The sequence below is a fragment of the Equus caballus genome, chromosome 4 (genome assembly GCF_041296265.1).
Source record: "Equus caballus isolate H_3958 breed thoroughbred chromosome 4, TB-T2T, whole genome shotgun sequence".
Classification (NCBI taxonomy): Eukaryota; Metazoa; Chordata; class Mammalia; order Perissodactyla; family Equidae; genus Equus; species Equus caballus.
In genome coordinates this window covers 87,272,139-87,292,207 of record NC_091687.1, presented here as the reverse complement: position 1 = coordinate 87,292,207, position 20,069 = coordinate 87,272,139, and the positions used below count along the sequence as shown (strand labels likewise).

The window sequence follows — 20,069 nt, the reverse complement described above, 5'->3', positions numbered from 1 at the left end:
TACGTCTTGTGGTTGGTGGAAATGAGGACAGGAAAGGGCCAGTGCTGGGTCTGCAGTGACAGAGGGAACTAATCTAGGAATCTTGTGTCCACGTCTCAAGTACAGATTACAGCACCGACACAGGCTCCAGGTCCCCTCTAAAACACAGGGGAAAGGAGGGCATGTGACATCCAGGGATGACTTCTGAGCTCCAGGAAGAATTTTCAGAGTGACACGTAAGACTTACCTGCAAGCAAGAAGGTGATAAGGCAAGTTTCCTTTGGCAAATATAGCTTGAGACGAGAACCACTGAAGACATATTCCACCACAGCTTCAGAACGACCTGCTCGCTGAAGGAAGGGCAGAAACTGTTTTGCTTTTTGGGTATCCTGGTGGAGAAAAGAAGAAAAAAAAAATCATTAGAAAAGTAATGGAATCCGGGGAAATGTTTCTTTCTCTCTGGTCTAATGCAAAAAGCTTAGCAGACTGCAGGAAGCTAGGCAAATCACGCTATAAAATCAGACATTTCTGAAACCATGACATGGACAAGATACTCGTGTGACTTTCAGAGAAAAAATATAGTTAATCAAAGGTTTCCAGAATTCTCATTGACTTTCTGCTCCGTTCAGTTACTAAGCATTCATTGGATACACAAGTTAGGAAGGTGCTTTGAAATGAGAATTTCACTCCTTCTCTGGGATGGGAAAAAGCTCCTCTTTCTTATACATAAAATTAGGGGGAGAAAACCAAGACTAACCTTCTAGGGAGGTTAATTTAATCTTAGTTTTCATGAAAAACAAAAACAAAAAACAGTGATTCCCAGGCTGTGTGATATAGCCCCTAAAGCCCTTCTCCAGGAAACCCAAAGTAGTTAATCTTCAATCTTCGACAGGTCATGTAGATTCAGAGCTCACTGTTTCTTAATGAGAAGAAGAGCGCAGCCCTTCTCTGGATGCCAGTACAGCAAGCCCTGTCCTACCTGCTTTTCAGGGATGAGCCAGGACCTGGGGCACACTGCTCCTGTTCCCAGCCTGGGAAATCTGTACCAGCAGGACACGCTCCATGGGACCAAGACCACAGCACGTCAGCACGAATATTATAGAAACCATAAAACACGTGAAAGTGCATAGCACTTTTTAAACTTTTTTCACATCTCTCCAGAGTACCAAATCATGGACATTTCGAACCTCAGAGCTCTCAGCTTCAGAGGAGCTAAGAGCCCTCAAATCTTTTCAGTCTCTCAAGCTAATTAAACAGATGATAGAGTAAGCAAGCATCAAAATATCACATCACATGTGCTGGGAGAATAGTCTTTGGATGTCAGAATTTCTGAGATTTTCAGCCAGCCAGCAGAACTGTAAACTCCCTCTGAGGACAGCAAGCTCTGCACACTGTCCTGACTCCTGCGACACAAGCAGTCTGCACTCCGCCAAGCTCTCCCTTTCTTACTCTGCTCCTAGCAACAGAGCTATTGTATCTAAACTAATGCACATTAGATAATGAAAATTTAACAAGCCATCTAGTATTTGAGAGTTTTCACAGCAGCCAAAGAGCTCCTCTCATTCAGAAGCTGTGAGGTAGGCTGTGATGAAAACAATATTTATAGTAATGAGATTCATCCTTCCCTTCAAACAGATTCTCAGAGAAAAGGAGAGACAGTCATCCATTCTCAGTGTCTCTAATGGCACACTGGGAAAAGGTACGGTAACAATGAGCTTTAGTGGGTTGGAAACTCCCCCAATGAACACTTAAGCCACACATATTCCACAGACATACAGCGGGAAAATGCCTTCCTGGCAGTTGGCTGAAGTCCAGAACAGTCAAGCAAGACAAATGCTCCATGGGAAAGAAAGCACTACCTGATTAAAATCCTTCTGCCATACTAGTCTAAATCTGGGACATTATTCATGAGCGGAGCCAGTAAGTCAACAACAATTATCAAATTGATTATGGCAAATCGTGAGGCAACTTAATGTCTCTGAAGAGAAGGCCTTTTCCCTCAAGACCACGGTAATCTATATTTTTCAGAAACAGACTTTTGCTCATTGCTGTCTTCTGGATGTATTTATCAGAAAAAAAGATGCTTATAGGAATATAACAGCACACACACACAGGTATGCCTTTAATGTTAATACTAAAAAGGAAGCTACAGCAAACTCGCATCCTATTTTGCTAACGATTACCTACTTTGTCAAGAGAGAGATGTACTCAGACTGAGGATCAAAGAGAAGGCAAGGTACCTTACTGTTAGCCATGTAACAAAAATCAGTAGATGTTCCTGACTCCTCCTAAGGTCTCAATCTACAACTTAACAGTGTCCTATTCCAGAAACAACATATGGGAAGACAGCAAAGAGAATGTGACAAGCCATTGATTATGACAAAGATTAGAAGTGAAAGCTAACTATGACAATTGAAGGCATAAAAGCAAATTTTAAAAGCCTACCAAAATCGACCATGTTTATTTCCACAGGCAAAATTGCTAGATAAGACATGGAGCTCCCCATCGTCTTGAGGCAAGTGTTCCAAAGGCTTGGAGAAGATGATATGCCTATGGACCATGGGTTAAGGGAAAAGATGGAAATTTCATCCAAGTTGACAGTTTTTTAGGAATAGAAATTCTTACGAAGTCAATTAAATTAAATGTAATCACCAAAAGATGTCAGCTCTTTCAAATCTCAGTCACAGGCAGACAATGGTGTCTGTCTTTCCTTGTCACCTCAAGTGCTTCTTTTGCTTGGCATGTTCCTTTTCAATACAAAAATTCTTGAAACCTTTAATATTTGTTTCAGTGGCTCACGTGAAAAGACTGGTAAGGCAGACTGACAAGTTCCCTCAGGTGTTGCAGCCATAAATCATTTTCTGCTAATTTAACTATGGAAATTATTTATTTGGGGAATTTTGATTATATTACTATACAATTGACTAACTGTGGTTAAACAATTTGCCTTCCAAAGAGCCTGTGAAAGTACAGCAATGTGCTTCAGTCTCTTACACTCATTTTGAAGGTTGTAACAGTAAATAAATAAGAGAAAACTTGATTACGAGAAAGAGTGTAACAGAGACTAGCTTAAGCCCTAGTGAGGCGTAGAAGATGCCAGGAGGATCTTAAGGATGGCAAAGCAATAAAGTTCAAGCGATATTATTAACAAGATATTTTAAATTCTTTTCCAATAGTCTTGAAGCAGGACCTGCTGAGATTTAGTGAAATTAAAGAAGTCTTTATAACTTTATGACTCCAATATGTATTTTTAAAATAAAGGTTAAAGGCCTCAGATTTAAAGAGAGAACAATATTGAGATGTAAGACACAGGACACTCATCTCAAATCATCCTCAGCTTTTCTACATTGTGGCTTATTTACATGAGGTCTGGGAATCTGTTTGCCATAGTTATCTGGTACCACACTGGCTCAAGGCTTTGAGAATCCAAGTAGATAAATTAGCTAGAGTTTGCTGTTTTCTGTACCAATATTCCTCTCCACTGGTATAAATAATCAAGAAGCAACTATACTTTTAAGCAGATAAGTCTTTTATGTTGCACTGGTAGTTTTCACATTACCTGTGCTCCAAAACAAACCATACATAAGTATTTTCTTGCACTCCTAGAAAAGCTAATTTAAGGTTGCATTAGCTACATTTAACCTGCTATTGTGGATGGCCATCTCTTTAAAGAATGTTTCTGCCTCCTCAATGCACCTTGAAATTGAGAAGGTAATGATGCAACAAATGTGCCTGGGGTGACTTCATTTCAAAGGATGTTAATATCTATACCTCAAATTTATAGGAACGGGGTTTTGAATGACCATGAAGAAAAGCAGGATGATCCTTAGGGAGAGGGAGAGGTTATAAAGACACCTTAATTATATACTCCTACTCTGCCTCACTTCTGGCTTGTAAGGACAAACCTCTTCCAAACGTGGGCATAGGTGTGAATGCCTTTAAGAAATCCCCTACAGCAGTCAGACTGCAACTTATCTCTATTAAGTACCTGGCTGTGTAGGCAAATACATTGTAAAATAATTGAGTACAATGAATTACCAAATTTGGGAGAGTGGGAAAGCTGGAGGTGGGGGTGGGGGCTAAGAACAGGGGAAGCAGAATCCTTCTGTGGCAGACAGAGGACAGAGGTTCACAAGAACACTACTGAAACAGTCAGGTTGTCTGCATCCTAGAAGAGCAGAACTTATATAAATCAAACTTCTCTGAATTCCGTAACAGAATTCACTAGATGTCAGTTTATACCAAGTGTTAGCAAAGTGAATTCTATGAGTTTCCCACTGAAAATACCCATACAGCAGGCATTAACATCGTTACAACTGGTGAGAGGTAAACACCTCGGCGCATAAAACAGCACAGGGAAATGGGACTCCAGTAAACCTATCAGTTAACAATTAACCACTTAGGATTATCGCGGGCAAGTCTCAAATGGGAACTGTTAATAATGAGGCTCACTAATTATTTCTCATCATCACAATCACTCTTTGATTAACATCATAGGAAAAAGAACTAAAAACAAATCCACGCAGAGGCTTATTATGGTACCACGGGGGTACTCCACCAACTCTTGAAAAACTGAACTTGAAAGAGGCCCATCAAACCTGATGAAGATTCCTGGAGGTACAGCCATGTCCCACTGCCCACTCCAGCAAACCAGGAAGGTTTCTGCCCAACAAGAGCTGACCATCCTGTCTCTACGGGGCTGAACGGAAGCTAAAGGACTCCAGAGCACAATGCTGTCTGAGTCCAACCAATCTTAATATTGAAGCAGCAAAATCTGTGTGGACAAGAGGATAGATACAGAGAAGAAAAGGAGCATCATCATCAGAACTAATAGCTAAGGATACTGAAGCACACACACTCACATTTAAGGTGCATTGTGATAACTCATCGCCAAGGTTATCTATCTTTTTTTCAGGGCTCTGCAGAGGAGCAGAATCACTTCTGCAGTTACGGGGAAGACAAATCATAACTATATCCCCTACCAGAAAGGCAAAAAAGTCATCCATTACTCCACACTCTTCCTCCTTTCCACAGCCCGGGCGATAACGGCCCCAGGTGACATTTTAATTCACAGAATGAGTTTATGATTCTCTGTGAGGAATCAGCTGCACAGTAAGATAATCTCTTGAAATAAATGGGGCTCTGGGGGGAGATACTTGGGAATGCCCTCCAGTTCCAGCATTACCACAAAGCACTTAAAAATTTGGAACTAGGGGCCGGCCTGCTGGCGCAGTGGTTAAGTTCGTGTGCTTTGCTTTGGTGGCCTGCGGTTCGCCGGTTCGGATCCCAGGCGCGGACCTACGCACTGCTTGTCAAGCCATGCTGTGGCAGACATACCACACAAAAAGTAGAGGAAGATGGGCACGGATGTTAGCTCAGGGCTAATCTTCCAAAAATGAAGTGAACATAGGAGAGAACCCTAGAGAAAAACACTCTGGCTGAAAGACAAAAAAATTACAAGGAAACAAACAAAGGTGCTGAAGTTAGGCCCTCAATTATCTTTAAGTGTTGCCAGTAGTTCAACAGTTTCTCACAGTTGACTTAGTTTGCAGAGCACCTCCCTCAGGCCTCCAAAGTGTCAGTACGCAGGAGAAATCACGTTTTAGGCGCAGGGCTGCGCTCCTGTGAGGACGAATCAAGAAGCACTAAGACGGAGAAAGCCCTGGGCTTGGGAGGCTGGGATTCTAGTCTGTGGCGCCCTCACCAGAGACCTTCCATTTTCTTCCCTGACTCTACGCCTTTACCAATTATTCAGGGAGGATGGCCTGGCTAAGCAAAGTTTCCAAACTTGCAAGATAAGGACAGACTGAAGGGCAGAATGAGCAAGCACACTACTCTTCCGCCACTGGAAGAAGGAAGCGGCAGAGCATGTCAGTGAAAGTGCAGCTTCATGTCCCAAATACGGAGGAGAAAAATTTCTCTGCAATCAGACTTGGACCCCCAGAATATGGTCTGGCCTTCATCTGTAATTACCTCTAACTGGAAATAACCTAAATCTCCCACAAGAGGGGAATGGATAAACAAACTGTAGCCCACTCACACAATGGAATACTACTCTGCAATAAAGAGAAGACAGGTAACAGCATGGGTGAATCTCCACCGCATGATTCCATTTATATGACAATCTTGCAAAGGACAAACTGTAAGGACAGAAAACAGATTAGTGGTTGCTAGGAACTAGGGAAAGGCTGGGAGTTGACTCCAAAGGGGACAGGAACTTTCTCAAACATCGAAGCAGCTCTATTACCTTGACTGTGGTGATGGTTACATGTGTACATGGTTCTCAAAATGTACAAGTTTATAAAAACTCAGAATTATATACTAAAAATGATATCTTTCTATATATAAATTATATCTCAATTTTAAAAACAAACAAAAAAATTGGCCTGGATAGGCAGACTATGCAATATTTTCATGTTCAACTTAAGAAAACTTTTTTCCCCAGTTAACTAATTTATAAGTAGCTCAGAGAGAATAAGTTCAAAATTAAGCGCTCAGTTTTAGACAAACTACTTTAATCTAATTAGCTATTCAATTAGTATTAAAGTATTTTAAAAATTCAAGCAGAAAACAGATGAGAAATCATGGGGTTAGAAGAGCACAGAAAAAAAAAATTCTGATCAATTTCCCAAAAGCAGCATAATAAAGTATCAATTCTTAGGCAACGGCTGAAGGAAAGCATGATGCCATCCTCAACTGGCTATACAGAGGAAAGGTTTTGTCCAAATAAAGAACAAAGTACTACTAAGTACATATGCCTATTGACATTTCTTTTCTAGCTTGAAATAAAATGTGATATAGCTTAACATGAATAAAAAAATATCCAAATCTCAATCAAATGAAAATGCTATAGAGGAGCTCAGAGATTATTCTTTGATTGAATGACTTTCAGTTTCCTAAATTTAACCAGCTGAAATTATGCTGTGAGAAGCATTCAACTTAACCTTTAGAAATGAAGTCATTGCCTTTTAGTGGAAAAATAGGCATTTTATTATCAACAGGAAACACAATGCCCTTGGCTTATTCTACAAGACTTTTTTTGTACTGGTAAATTCAGCATAGAATGTGCAGACGATGGCATATTTGTGCCTCATATAAAAAGATTCTGTAGAAGCAGGTATGATACACCAGGTTACAATGAAGTACCACCTATACAAGTCCGCGCTCCTCCTACCTGCAATCATCGTTCTCTCACGTGGAGGAGATGCAGCCCACCAGGCAATATCCCTCCTCAGGTCTGCAATCTACACAACTATCTGAAAGTTATGGCTGATAATCTGGGGGGTACAGACAAGTTTCTGCAAATAAATCCCACCTTCTTCCCAACCCCTCACTTCATCCCAAACTGTCCCCTTTCCCCTTTCTCTATACTCTAACTTCCCAAAAGATTTTTACAAACTGTTAAATTGATATTTGGTGTTTATAAAATCATGACTTTATAGCCTATGGCCCTCCCTGGAGCACTTCCATCCTCCTGCTGACTTCGGTACGCAGGCACGTGAGGCCTGCTACACAACAGATGTCCTGGGCCTTCCCTTCATCACGACCCTGAAAATTCCCTCGTTTCCTTTTCCTTTTTAAGAAACATCCTATTCTTATTTCGTGGAGAAAATGTCTTATCTCCCTGAGGTCAGATAGTAAATATAAGATCCCTTTTGTAGTTTTATTCAAGAGAAACACTATCCTATTCATGAGAACTTGAAATCTAATTTTTATCAAATAAACAATTAAACTGATAAGAAAATAGTTAAAGATGGCATTTCTATTTTCAACTGGTAAAGAGAAACACAACCAATGACATCATGAAAAGACCATTTAGACTTTTAACAACTGTGCTGTTAGTTTTCTAAGAATCAAACGATGAATCTTTATAGGAACACCACAATACACATCTTGGACATTCCAGAAAAAGGATATGACATTGGTCTAAAAACACAGCATACACGTGGTATGTGACAGTGAGAATACGGAACAAAGGACATCGACCAGAGTCTACAACTTTGGATATCAATTACAGGCTAGATGAAGTACTATTTTTTCTTTAGAAGTTTTAGATCAATTTTTATTACTTCCAAAGTCTCAATAGGCAAGAGGTAAGAATTTATTACAGAACCAGAAAATGGCTTGAGAGATAATTAAAATAATATGTGCAGAGTAAAGGATTTAAAAGACGGTCTGATGAAGCACAAGTTTTCATTTCATGGGCAAATCAAGAACTCAGGGCAAGGAAATTGATGTCATGCTAAACTCTGCCCCACCTGAGATAGGAATGCAACTTCAGAAAAAGATGGCAAGGAAAAAAAAAAAAAAAAAAAATCAAGCAACCTGTGACGTAAAATTGACCAAAAAAAAGTTTAAAAAGTTTAGATGACTAAAGTAATCTCAACGCCCCCTAAAAGTACTTTGAACATTCCTTTTTGCCTGCAGACATACCAATTTAGATCCAATAAATCTTAAGTAAAAGCTTTTATTATGTCTGATTAGTTTTTTTTAAAGACCTACATTTTTAAAAAGTAAAATAGATAAATACAAAACTAGGAGGATAAAGTTCTAGTTTTTGAAACATGCAGAAAAATGACAACTATTATGGTAGACATACCAACAGAAGGCGGTCAGTGTTTTGAAGAATAACAAATAACAAACTAAAAATCTAATCATTTTACTCATTAAAGATTTACAGAATGATGATGTTAAAAAAACTATCATTATCCTATGGCCTAAGTTTCTACTTTATGGAATTGTTCTAAGAAAATAATTAGGGACTATGATTTAGCTAAAAGAATCAATGTTGTTTATGAAAGGAAAAAACAATCCAAATAACCTAAATATTCAGCAATAGAAGGCTGATTAAATAAAATAAATTACAGTATATAAGATAGAATACTAGGCAGACACGAAAAGTGAGGTTCAAAAAGAATTTTTATATGGAAAAATACAATTAAGTGGAAAAAGCAATTAAGCACCAACAATGTGCCAGACACTGTTCTAGGCACCGACTGTATAACAATAAAACAGAGAAAGCCTCTGTCTTGAAAAAAATCTTACATCACTGGGGAAAAAAAATTTTGGTGAATAGATGTATTTTTACTGAAAGACTCCTGGCATAGTAGAATAGATAATTTTATTTTCTACTTTTGGCTTATTTATATTTGGCGCATTTAAAAACAAAAACTGACAGAAAATTTGTGGTAAAAAATGTGTAATTTTTTGTTATAAAAGAAGAAAATATATTAACATTCAGTGCTGATTCAGCTTTGTCCAGATAAACTCACAAATTATTCAGGTCAGACAACTGTCTCTCCAGTATTTTGGAGACAAATTCAACATTCTCCAGAGTGAATTAGTTCTTTATAATTGTTCTCTATATTTTGAGATAAATATTATGGACACTGTAATAAAGCCTGTAAACTGATTTGGAAGACATCTCGACCTGAAATTGTATGTGAAATTTGCTCCATGATTCGTTCAAAAACAGCATTAAGCACAGTGCTTTATGGGACTGATGACATCAAACTAAGTAGCCCTTTTCATAAGGAATAAAAGTTTAACTTAGATAATAATGGTTCAGAGCCAAAAAGAGTGTCGACAATAGTATGATGAGAGAATAAGAAAAACATGTTGCTAGTAAAGCAAGCAGCATGATGTAAAGAGCCCCAGGTCAGGCTCAGAAATTGATTTAATAAAAAGTACCCAGAATTCCACGCATACATGAAATATATGTGATGACAGGCATAAGCCATAAGGAAACTACCCTTATAGAAAAAAGCAGTTAGAAATGCAGTGTTTTGGGTGTATTTGGGAATTCTAATTCTTCCTTGAAGAAAAATATAGATTTAACCCTGCTCCCATCTAGTGACTTTACAACTCTGCTATGATGTACTCATCTGTGGATACTGTATGGGGTTCTTGAAGTGAGACTCTGAGGATCTAGCCTATCAATGGAAAAGCATGTACCCCAGAACACATGCGTGACGGCGGAGAATTCAGACAAAGAGTTTTGGTCAGATAAGAGAAGAAATTTGTTTTTTTCAACCAAGGATGGCAGATCATTGTCATTTCTTTCTCCACGAGTGCATATGTAATTAATGGAAGCTCTGAAGATTTCTCACTCATTGAAAACTACATAGACACTATCATTACAGACATTTATCCATTTACTATCAGGAAACTCCCAAAACTGAAGGTACAGAGATGTAAGACATAGTTCCTGGGAATAATCCATTTGGGAAGACATCTAGCTTTCACCTTTCACCCCTTCATTCCACAAAAACTGCTCTAATTAAGGTCACTAGTAACACATATTGCTGAATCCATTGGACAGTTCTCAGTTTTCATCTTTCTCATCCTGGACACAGCAGAGTGAATTCTTGTGTTGTGAGACTCTCCTCTTCGTTTCTGTGATGTTTCTCTGACATCTCAGGAAGCTCCTTTCTAAGTTGCTTTGGCTGGTGACTCCCCATCTATATATGACCTTTAAATTTTGGAGATAAAGGGGCTGGCCTAGGGACTCTTCTCTCTTAATATTCTCTGTGCAATTTTGCAACTCACATATATATGCCCAATAGTCCTAAATTCATGCATGAAGCCCAGGCTACTTTCCTGGGCTATGAAACTTTTTTTTTTTTTTTTGAGGAAGATTAGCCCTGAGCTAACTACTGCCAATCCTCCTTTTTTTTTGCTGAGGAAAGACTGGCCCTGAGCTAACATCCGTGCCCATCTTCCTCTACTTTATACGTTGGACACCTACCACAGCATGGCTTTTGCCAAGTGGTGCCAAGTCCACACCCAGGATCCGAACTGGCGAAGCTGGCTGCCGAGAAGTGGAACATGTGAACTTAACCGCCGTGCCACCGGACCAGCCCCGCTATGAAACATTTGAATGGCTCATGTGCACCTCAATTTTAACTTGTCCAGAAATTCCTTTCCTCTCAAATCTGTGCCACCAGTGTTTACTATATGGGAAAAGCAGCAGCACCAACCAGTTATTTGTACTCAGACACTTAGGATGCTCACGTATGACACCTGGTTTCGTTCCCCTTCCATGACCCTTGATGAAAGCAATGGCCAAATTCTACCAGTTCTACCACAAAATTAGGTCTTAAATTTATCTTCCCACATCCACTGTCACAACCCTAGTTCCAGCCATTACTCAGTCCTCCCCTACCCAATGCCCCAAAACCACTCTTGCCTCAAGTCTATCACCACGTGGCAGTCAGAATGAGGAGTGGGATATACATATATAAAAAGCTGACCTAATTATTCCACTCCCTTGTCAATGATTTCTCATTGCTCTTCAGGCAAATTTCAAAATCCTTATTAAAGACTACAACACATAAATGTTTCAATCATTCATTGTCTTCTTTCTTTCTTTTTTTTTTGAGGAAGATTAGCCCTGAGCTAACATCTGCTGCCAATCCTCCTCTTTTCGCTGAGGAAGACTGGCCCTGAGCTAACATCCGTGCCCACCTTCCTCTACTTTATATGTGGGACGCCTGCCACAGCCTGGCTTGACAAGCAGTGCTGTGTCCGCACATGGGATCTGAACTGGCGAACTGCGGGCCACTGAAGCAGAATGTGCACACTTAACTCCTGTGCCACTGGGCTGGACCCTCATTGTCTTATTTCTAATCATTACCCTAACATAACAGCAAAACTGGCCTTGCCTTTGGAACCCAAGCAACTTTCTACCTCAGGACCTTCCTGCACATAGTTTTATCCTTCAGCCCTGAACAAGATCTTCAACTAAGTCCTTCTTTAGGCCTCATTTTAAAATCACTTAAAAGACTTTCTCTGACACACTGAATAAGCTATGGCCCTGACTATACACCCTCATAGGACTCTGTACTTCTATCACAGCTGTAACGACACAGCGAATGGTGTCTTCCCTATAAGGACTATATCTGTCTTGTTTAGTGGTATATCCTCAACACTCAGCATTGTGTCTGACACAGAATAAGCTTTTGATAAATACTTATTGTTTGATCACTCATTCCCTGACTCAACTCGACAAATGCATCTAAAAAGCAAGCCAGATAGCATATGGTAAATGTCAAATGAGAGATGAAGAGGCGGTAAAGAACTTAGCAGAGGGAGGAGAATGATTTGGGACTTGAATTAGAGAAAGAGTTTGGAATACAAATACTGATGATGATGGCAGTTATCACTGAGAGAGGACTTTCTCTGTGCTAGGCAGAATGCTCAGCAAGTCACTAATCACCACCACTGCCATGCACACCACTGCTCTCCGCTGAGCTCCTCTTATGTCAACTGTTGCAAACACTTTGCATGTATTAACTCATTCAGTCACACCACAACCTACCGAGGTAAGGGCCATCTTTTACAGGTGGGAAGACCGTGGCACAGAGAGGTTAAATTACTTCTCCGAGGTGACAAAGATAGAAGCAACAGAGCCAGGACTTGAACTTGGGTGATCTGATATTGGAGCCCACACTACTGACCATGACTCCATATTGTCACTATATTCTAGAAAATATACTCCCCTTCTGCTGCATCCTTCTAGTAGCCTGCCCATTTCTAGTTAGTAACCAGCAGTAGTTAGGAACGAGTAGTTAGTAACAGTATTAACTGTGTACCTAGAAGCCAGGGTCACACTTGTTCCCAACACAGTATCACGCTGTTTTAGCTCATCACCTGGCAAATCAACACTAGGCTCTTGTGAAGACATACGAACAAGATTCTCCTTTCTTAGGAGTTTAGAAGCTAGTGAGGAAAACCATCGCACGATATGTCACCTGGAGAACAGTTACCAATCAATACATCAAGAAGTGAAAAATCACAGTAATAAGTGATTAAATGCTAAAGGAAGGCATGATCAAAAGGTGGTGAGGATAAAAAGGAGAAATTGTCTGGAAGAAGAGAGATTCCCTGAAGGAGGAGGAAGACACGGTCAAGAGAGGAGAAGAGACAGCATTCCAAGAAGAAATGCCGCTCAGAAAGAGCTAATAATAATGCAGTCAGTCAGAACTGAGAACCTGAAAACAGTGGAATAGACTGCGTATGATATAGAAGAAAATGAGTCGTCTCTACAGTGGGTGAAGTACATGTGAATGTTGCAGTAATGTGCTATATGGGAACAAAACTTGCCACCCCAAAATCTATCTCTTTGGCATGAGGATTATTTTTAAGAAAGCAAAGACTCAGGAAGAACTTCTACCTGCCCCTTAAATGCCTAAAAGAATTTAGATAAATGGCCTGTTCCAGGAAGAAGACTATCAGCAGAGATATCTACAAAGAATATGAGGTAGGTGTGGTTGCCTGGGGGGGAACTTAGCAAGGCCTGTCTGATCAAAGTCCTTTCTGTGTCCCACTATCTCTGCATGGCATGGCAAACATTTGTTGACCAAACATTTGCCTTCCCCATCTTCCTGTGAATCGTTTTCCTCCCCTATGAAGTCCCAGAACTCTACCCCCTTCTCCTTAGCTCAGGAGGGCATATAAACCTTACTCCACTTACTGTTGGGGAACCTCTTACCCTTTGGGTTCCCAAACATACATAATCAAATTTGATTTTCTCCTGTTAATCTGTTTCATGTCAATTTAATTCTTAGACGAGCCAGAATAAGACAGAAAAAGGGAAGGAAAAATTTCTTCCACCTTGACAGTAACATCAATAGAACATAGGTCTTCCTCCAAATTCAAAACCTTGGCAATAGCTTATACTCTCAGACACCTCCCAAATCTGATATTGTGTTAGGAAGTTTATCATTTCTTCTTGAGAACACCATTTCCTGAGGAACTGAGGCACAAAACTACTATGTAATTCGAAGGCAACCCTGAGCTCTGACTTGAGGATATTTATCTGGATGTCAGCACTACAAGGAGTGCCCAAAATTCTGTAGAACATATTCTGTAGGGAATATGTTGGAAGCATGCTAAATAAAGCCTTAAAAACAAGTAAGCAGAATGTCTGTGTTAGTAAAATGACTTACTTTGAGATGTTTATATAAGCAATAGCTACAGGGCAAAATGAGTTCAATCCAGGGCTAAGTAGTGTTATGATGGTGAAGTGGAGAGTGAAGCTGGGGCTAGGCAGAAATATTTCAAGTTTTATCACATCACTCAGCAGCCATGGGACAGATAAGACAACCCAATCACACACCTGAATCTGGGAATCAGGAATTTTATCAACTGCCTTCAAAATACACTAACATTCATTTAACCAAGCCTGTAATGGGCTCATTTAATTAATTTGGACCCATGAAATAGAATCACAGAACAATACCCACATGTACCCAGACAATGGGAAAGAGAACTGAAGAGCATGAACTAGCAACAGCAGACTCTATTGCTAGAGGAAAGTCTCTTTGGGAAAAGATGTCACTTTGCTTGGAAAAAACGCTCCTGGACTCCCTCAATTTTCTTCTCCTTCTTTTCTTTCTTTTTTTTTTTTTGAGGAAGATTAGCCCTGAGCTAGCTGCTGCCAATCTCCCTCTTTTTGCTGAGGAAGCCTGGCCCTGAGCTAACATCCGTGCCCATCTTGCTCTACTTTATATGTGGGATGCCCACCACAGCATGGTTTGCCAAGTGGTGCCATGTCCACACCCGGGATCCGAACTGGTGAACTCCGGGCAGCCGAAGCTCAACGTACGCAATTAACCACTGTGCTACCGGGCCGGCCCCTCCTCCTTCTTTGAACAAAGGAAGAAAGTAAAAAATCATCAAAGCTCAGGAGACTTAAAGGAAAGCTAGGGCCTCATTTGCACGCATTCCTGTGTGTGAAGTCATAGTTACAAAAGGAATCAGAAGCGAACTAGAAAAATTTATGGCAGAAAACTTCCTGAAAACAGAACTCACTATGGTGATTTATCAAGTTTATCGATCATTCTGGAAAGACGTTTTACTATAAGAAGCCACAAAGAAAGAATCCCTAATAGTGCTCCACCTCCAGGCAAGTCACCTGATCAAACACGTCTTCAGAGGTGCTGAATTACAGAGCTGGGACACACTCACCAAATGTCATGACTGTGCCCTGCCTTCAAGGTTCAATCACTCTACCTCAATCTGCTATGGTGCCTGAACTTCCCAAAACAAAAGCCTGCTGGTGAATAAAATGGTAGGCCAAACAAGATACAGCAATAGAACCAGGCATTCTGCAGATAAAAGACACATATTCACTTTAGAATTCTTTCTTTTCTCTTTTTAAAAAGAACTTTCACAACCAAATGACCCTTCACATTTCCAGGCATACAGAAGCACTAAACCAAAGATTTTCAAAAGTTAATTACGTGATCTCTTACTGCCCAATGTTATAAATGGTTTTGTATTCCTCTCATTTCTGCAATTGCTTCCCTCTTAAAGGATAATTTTCAACCAGATAAAATCATGACTTTTATACAAATATAAAATGAACGTATCAAAAATTTTATTTTAACCCACTAATTAATAAAGGAATCAGAAAGGTATTAGAACTGATTCAAAGGAGAATCTGAAGAAGAGACATATAAAGGCAAGAAGGAATGCTGAAGTGAATTTGCTAAAGAGGCAAACTGTAGAGTAAAACTATACAGTGAAAATGAAAAGTTTGAAGTCATTTCCTCTACAAGGCAGAAATCAATTGTGTCTATACGGGGCCACATTTGTACAACAGGAATCATTTGCATCACCGTTAGGCCTACACAAGTTAAATTCTCTCTCCACAGAGATGCAAAACAGCCCAGGCAGAAACAAAGGAACTTCTGTAGAATCAGATAACCACAATGGCTTTACCAGGCAGCACCCACAATTCCACTGAAAGCATAGCCAATAATGTTGCCAGTTCCAAAGTCTTTAACAACTTCTGATATTTGCAACTCAATAAAAGAGGGAAGAGGCTATGTCCTAAATTTAGTGTCCTTTAGTGCAAAAAAGCCCACAAAACTACAAAAGGAGCAGAACTCAGTCAAAAAGTGGATTAAATTGTAAAAGGAGCTGCTGAACATAACCACCAACTGTGGTAAATGCTGAAATACAGTCTTGAAAAAATTCCAGCATTTCTTTCCTGTTTTCACTCAGAACCATGTGCAACCTGAGAAAGATAGATTTCTTATTCCCATGGTAAGCATAAATGCTTTCAGATTTCTTTAGAAGGAGAGGGGCATATCACTGCAGTTCTAGAGTTTGAATAGGAGAGCTTTACAAACAAGAACTGGCCACACAGGACTCGCAGCGCTAAAAGAACCACAGACAAAAGACGTGACAAATAGAAATGGCAAGCAATAGTATATACTGGAGTATATGAGGAAGCCATTGGGTATAAACCTAATTCGGCTTGGTTTTGTTTTTTCCAAAAAGGGCTTGACTGTGGCCATTGAGCAAGCATTGTATATCTGCTTTAAAACATTTACTATGGCAAGAACAAATGGCCTTAAGGTAAAGGTGCAACTTCCCCCCACATTGGCATTTCCTTAAGGATAAGCATCTTTCCTTAGGCTAGGAACTGACTGCTGTGCTCACCTTTGACCACCCAGCTCACCTGTGACCACTCACCCTGCTGTGTTCACTGAGACAGAAGACCTACCTGCTGTTTCCATCAATCGCTGTGCTGACAGAGCAGTGTCACAACTATTGTAAAAGGGACATTTCAATCCTATGTGAAACATCCTCTCTTGGGGGTATATAACCACTCTGTGCACCCCACTTCTTTGGTGCCCTTTCTTCCTTCAGGAAGAAAGCCCCGGGCCATGGTCCTCAGATTTTAGCTCAGAATAAACTCTCCCAAATTTTCATTTATAGATTGGTTATGGATTATTTTCGTCGATGGACAATAAAACAACGCCCTCAACCATCCATTAGGGAGGGCCGCCAGCTAAAGCCAACTCCCTGCCACAATCAAGGTCTCCTATGGACATCCGGACAGTCGACTCTTTTGCAGAGGGAGAGGGGGAAAGGGACATGGGGGGGTGGTGGGGAAAGGGAGGAGAAGGAAGAAGGGAGAGAGGAGAGATTGGAGGATAGGAGATGAGAAGACATGACAGGAGGAGGGGGGAAAAGAGGGGAGGGGAAAAGAAGAAAGGAAAAGGAGAAAGAAAAGAGCCTCGGCGCTCTCTGAAGCCTGGGAGAAACTTCCAGGGTAGTTCCACTTTGGCACCACAAGTGCCTTGTGCACAGGGCTGCAGAACACGTTTCTGTGCTGTGAGAATCAAAGTCAATGAGCTGCACATTATGGCCCAATTGGAGTTCAAGAACCTTTGGGTAGGAGTAGAGGAAGAATGGAACAGAGAGTAATACTTGCTCCTAAATTGGCAAAAACTTGAGCTGCCCAGTTCAAGAAAGATGCAAGAAAACTGCAAAACATTCCATTAGCACCAGCCATGGCTTTCCCACAAGAAGCCGTCAGATTTATGGAGCACATGTGCCTGCTCTAAAGAGCAAGGTCAGCAGACAGGTGGCAGGCTCTTGCAGGGCCCTCTGGGATCTTCCGAGTAGGAAATGCAGAGCCCAGCCATGGGGCCAGCGGCTATGGTGTGAATGGGGCTCTAGTGCTAAGCAACCCTTCCAGGTCCCATCTACCCACCACGCAGAACCACAGGCCTTGACCTTGTGTGGCTGGCACAAAGGGGACACTAGACTGTGATTCGAGGCTCCAGGAGCGTGAGAGGGAAGGGCTATTAAAACAAAACAAAACAAAACAATAAAGAAATGGGCATTTGTGCCATCAAATTATCAGGGATTAGAAAAACAAAAAGGTGGCTAGAAAGAACTTTAGAAACTTACTGGGCAAACCACTTTTTACTTCTGTTTAGCCAAAAATAATAGTATTTTTAAACTCTTCTATTGAGGTCCAACTCCACTGGGAGCCAAGGAAAGATAAATTCTGTAAAGGTCCCTAAGCCTCTTATAGAAAAAAGGACTGCTCCGAATACCCTGAGGAAAAGAGGACAGGGCTATTCAACTTGAAGAAGGCACTGAAAAACCAGGAACTGAAGGAAGAGGGCAGGAGGAAACGCTAGAGAAAATCCTGCCTATTTCTTTATCTACTTACTTATTTTAAAGGAAGACTTCTACCCTTTGTATTTGCAAGTTAGACTGTTACTGGTCAACTCTGCAAGTCTTCATGATATAATGGAGTAAAAGGGACCTGAAAATCTGACCCCCTCACACCCCACCCCCAGAGCTAGTCTTTGGATCACTCTAGGCCATGGGTTAAGCACATTCTTGTCTGTCATATTATGCATCTCCAACAACATCCGTCACAGACAGATAAGGGTCCAAAAAAGTTAGTATGTACCTGAGCAAAGAAAGCAATTTCCAAGTGAGCACAGCAGCAGTTAACAGAAAAGACAGAGATTTAGCGAAAGTAAGAATAGGAAGAGAGCAAACAAGAATGAAATTCACTGATGAGTTGTTAGGATTCCATATCACCAAAAGGCAGATAATGTTCAGGAGAAGGACAACCCCATTCTAGTAATCTGTCCCATTCTGGGACTTCTAGAAATATGACTGGAGAGGACAGGGTGCTGGTCTAGGCTCTATCCACTCCTAGGCTGTCAACAAACAAACATCATAACTCCTCATGCACCAGAGAGGAATGAAAAGATAGAACAGGAAAGAGGAAAAGTGAAAGAGATACTATGACTCACTGAGCAACACACACTCAAATGGGAGGAGGGGGAGGGGCGGGAGGTACTTGAGGAAATCCGTCTATGCTGGGTGCAACCTGAGGATGGGGAGCTCTCCCACCTGGGGACCATAATTGATTTGTCTGATTTACCAGAACAACAGTAAGCCATGTACCAGCCCGATTTTATTGCCTGTTTTACACTCTACATCTATAGGAGATTGTATTTATTACAGATCAGGCTACAGCAAAAACAATAATAAACCTAAGATGAGCAACAGCCTTATATTCCACTGATGCGCACATTCCAACTTTTTGTATGCTGGCAAGGGAGGAGAGACCGGATCTGGGAAAACCCAACCCCACTAATAATGAGAATGTGACGTATGAAGTGAAGCAGTCACCACAGAACCATCCTCCAAGTCAAATCAGATCTAGTGCCAAGCCAGTCAAGCTTAGTTGGTTTCACATTCATAGCAAAGTCCTGGCCTGAAGGGAAACCAGACAATTATAGAAACGAGAGCAATGACCAGCACTTATAATATTCCATTTCCTTCACCTTGAAAAACTGGAAATAAAGGAAACTAGTAACTTCTTCAGGATGCAAATTACCAGACTGGCAGTACTTTTTTCCTTAGTGGTCACCCTAAAAACAGGTGTAAATGATGCATAAGAGCCAAGTTTAATAAAGCCTTAGCCAACAAGTGGGGTTCATGGAGTTGGTGTAACACACAGATGCTGTGCACCTTATGGAAAACACAAGAGTCAGTCAACATTAATATGAAAAATCGCCTGTATTAACAAAAACAACCTAAAAGTTGCAAGCCACCATAACATTTTCAAAAAGTAAAAAAACTGAAACGAGCTCTCAATATGGGAAGTGATGCAAGAGGCTCAACTGGGATAGCAGAACACAAAGTTAGAAAGTATGTTTAGTAGCCAATAAATGACCAGTCCAGTCCCAGGGAAAGCTGACAAGTGGACACAAAAAGCCCTCCTTGTTTCATCACCCAGAGGCTGGCGTTTCACTTGTCAAAGCAGGTGGTCATCCTCTCACTCCTATGATTTCTTACTTCCCACCACAAGAAGTTAGCCAAGCAGGTCTTGCACTTTCTAAGACTCTATCTGAGGCTTTTTTTTTTCTTTTGCTGAGGAAGAGTCGTCCTGAGCTAACATCTGTTGCCAATCTGTTTTTTCTTTTTGCTTGAGAAACATTAGCCCTGAGCTAACATCTGTGTCAATCTTCTTCTATTTTGTATGTGGGTCACCACCACAGCATGGCTGACAAGTGGAGCAGGTCTGTGCCCAGGATCCACACCTGTGAACTCAGGCTGCCAAAGCGAAATGCACTGAACTCAACCACTACGCCACGGGGCCAGCCCCTCCACTGAGGCATTTTAATGCACTCTGACCCTTCCTGGTGAAATCATTTTTAAAAATGCAAGAGAAGAGGGGCTGGCCCCGTGGCCAAGTGGTTAAGTTCGCACGCTCTGCTGCAGGCGGCCCAGTGCTTTGTTGGTTCAAATCCTGGGCG

The 20,069-nt window shown here is 40.9% G+C and overlaps 1 protein-coding gene across 1 annotated transcript in view; it reads right to left on the bottom strand.

Annotated features, from left to right (window-relative positions):
• Positions 1–20,069, bottom strand: part of SND1 (staphylococcal nuclease and tudor domain containing 1) — a 408,513-nt gene that overhangs the window by 149,261 nt on the left and 239,183 nt on the right. Inside the window, exon 15 of the mRNA XM_001502591.6 lies at positions 227–368. Coding sequence (XP_001502641.2) covers positions 227–368 — 142 coding nt within the window. The remainder of the gene's footprint in view (positions 1–226; positions 369–20,069) is intronic.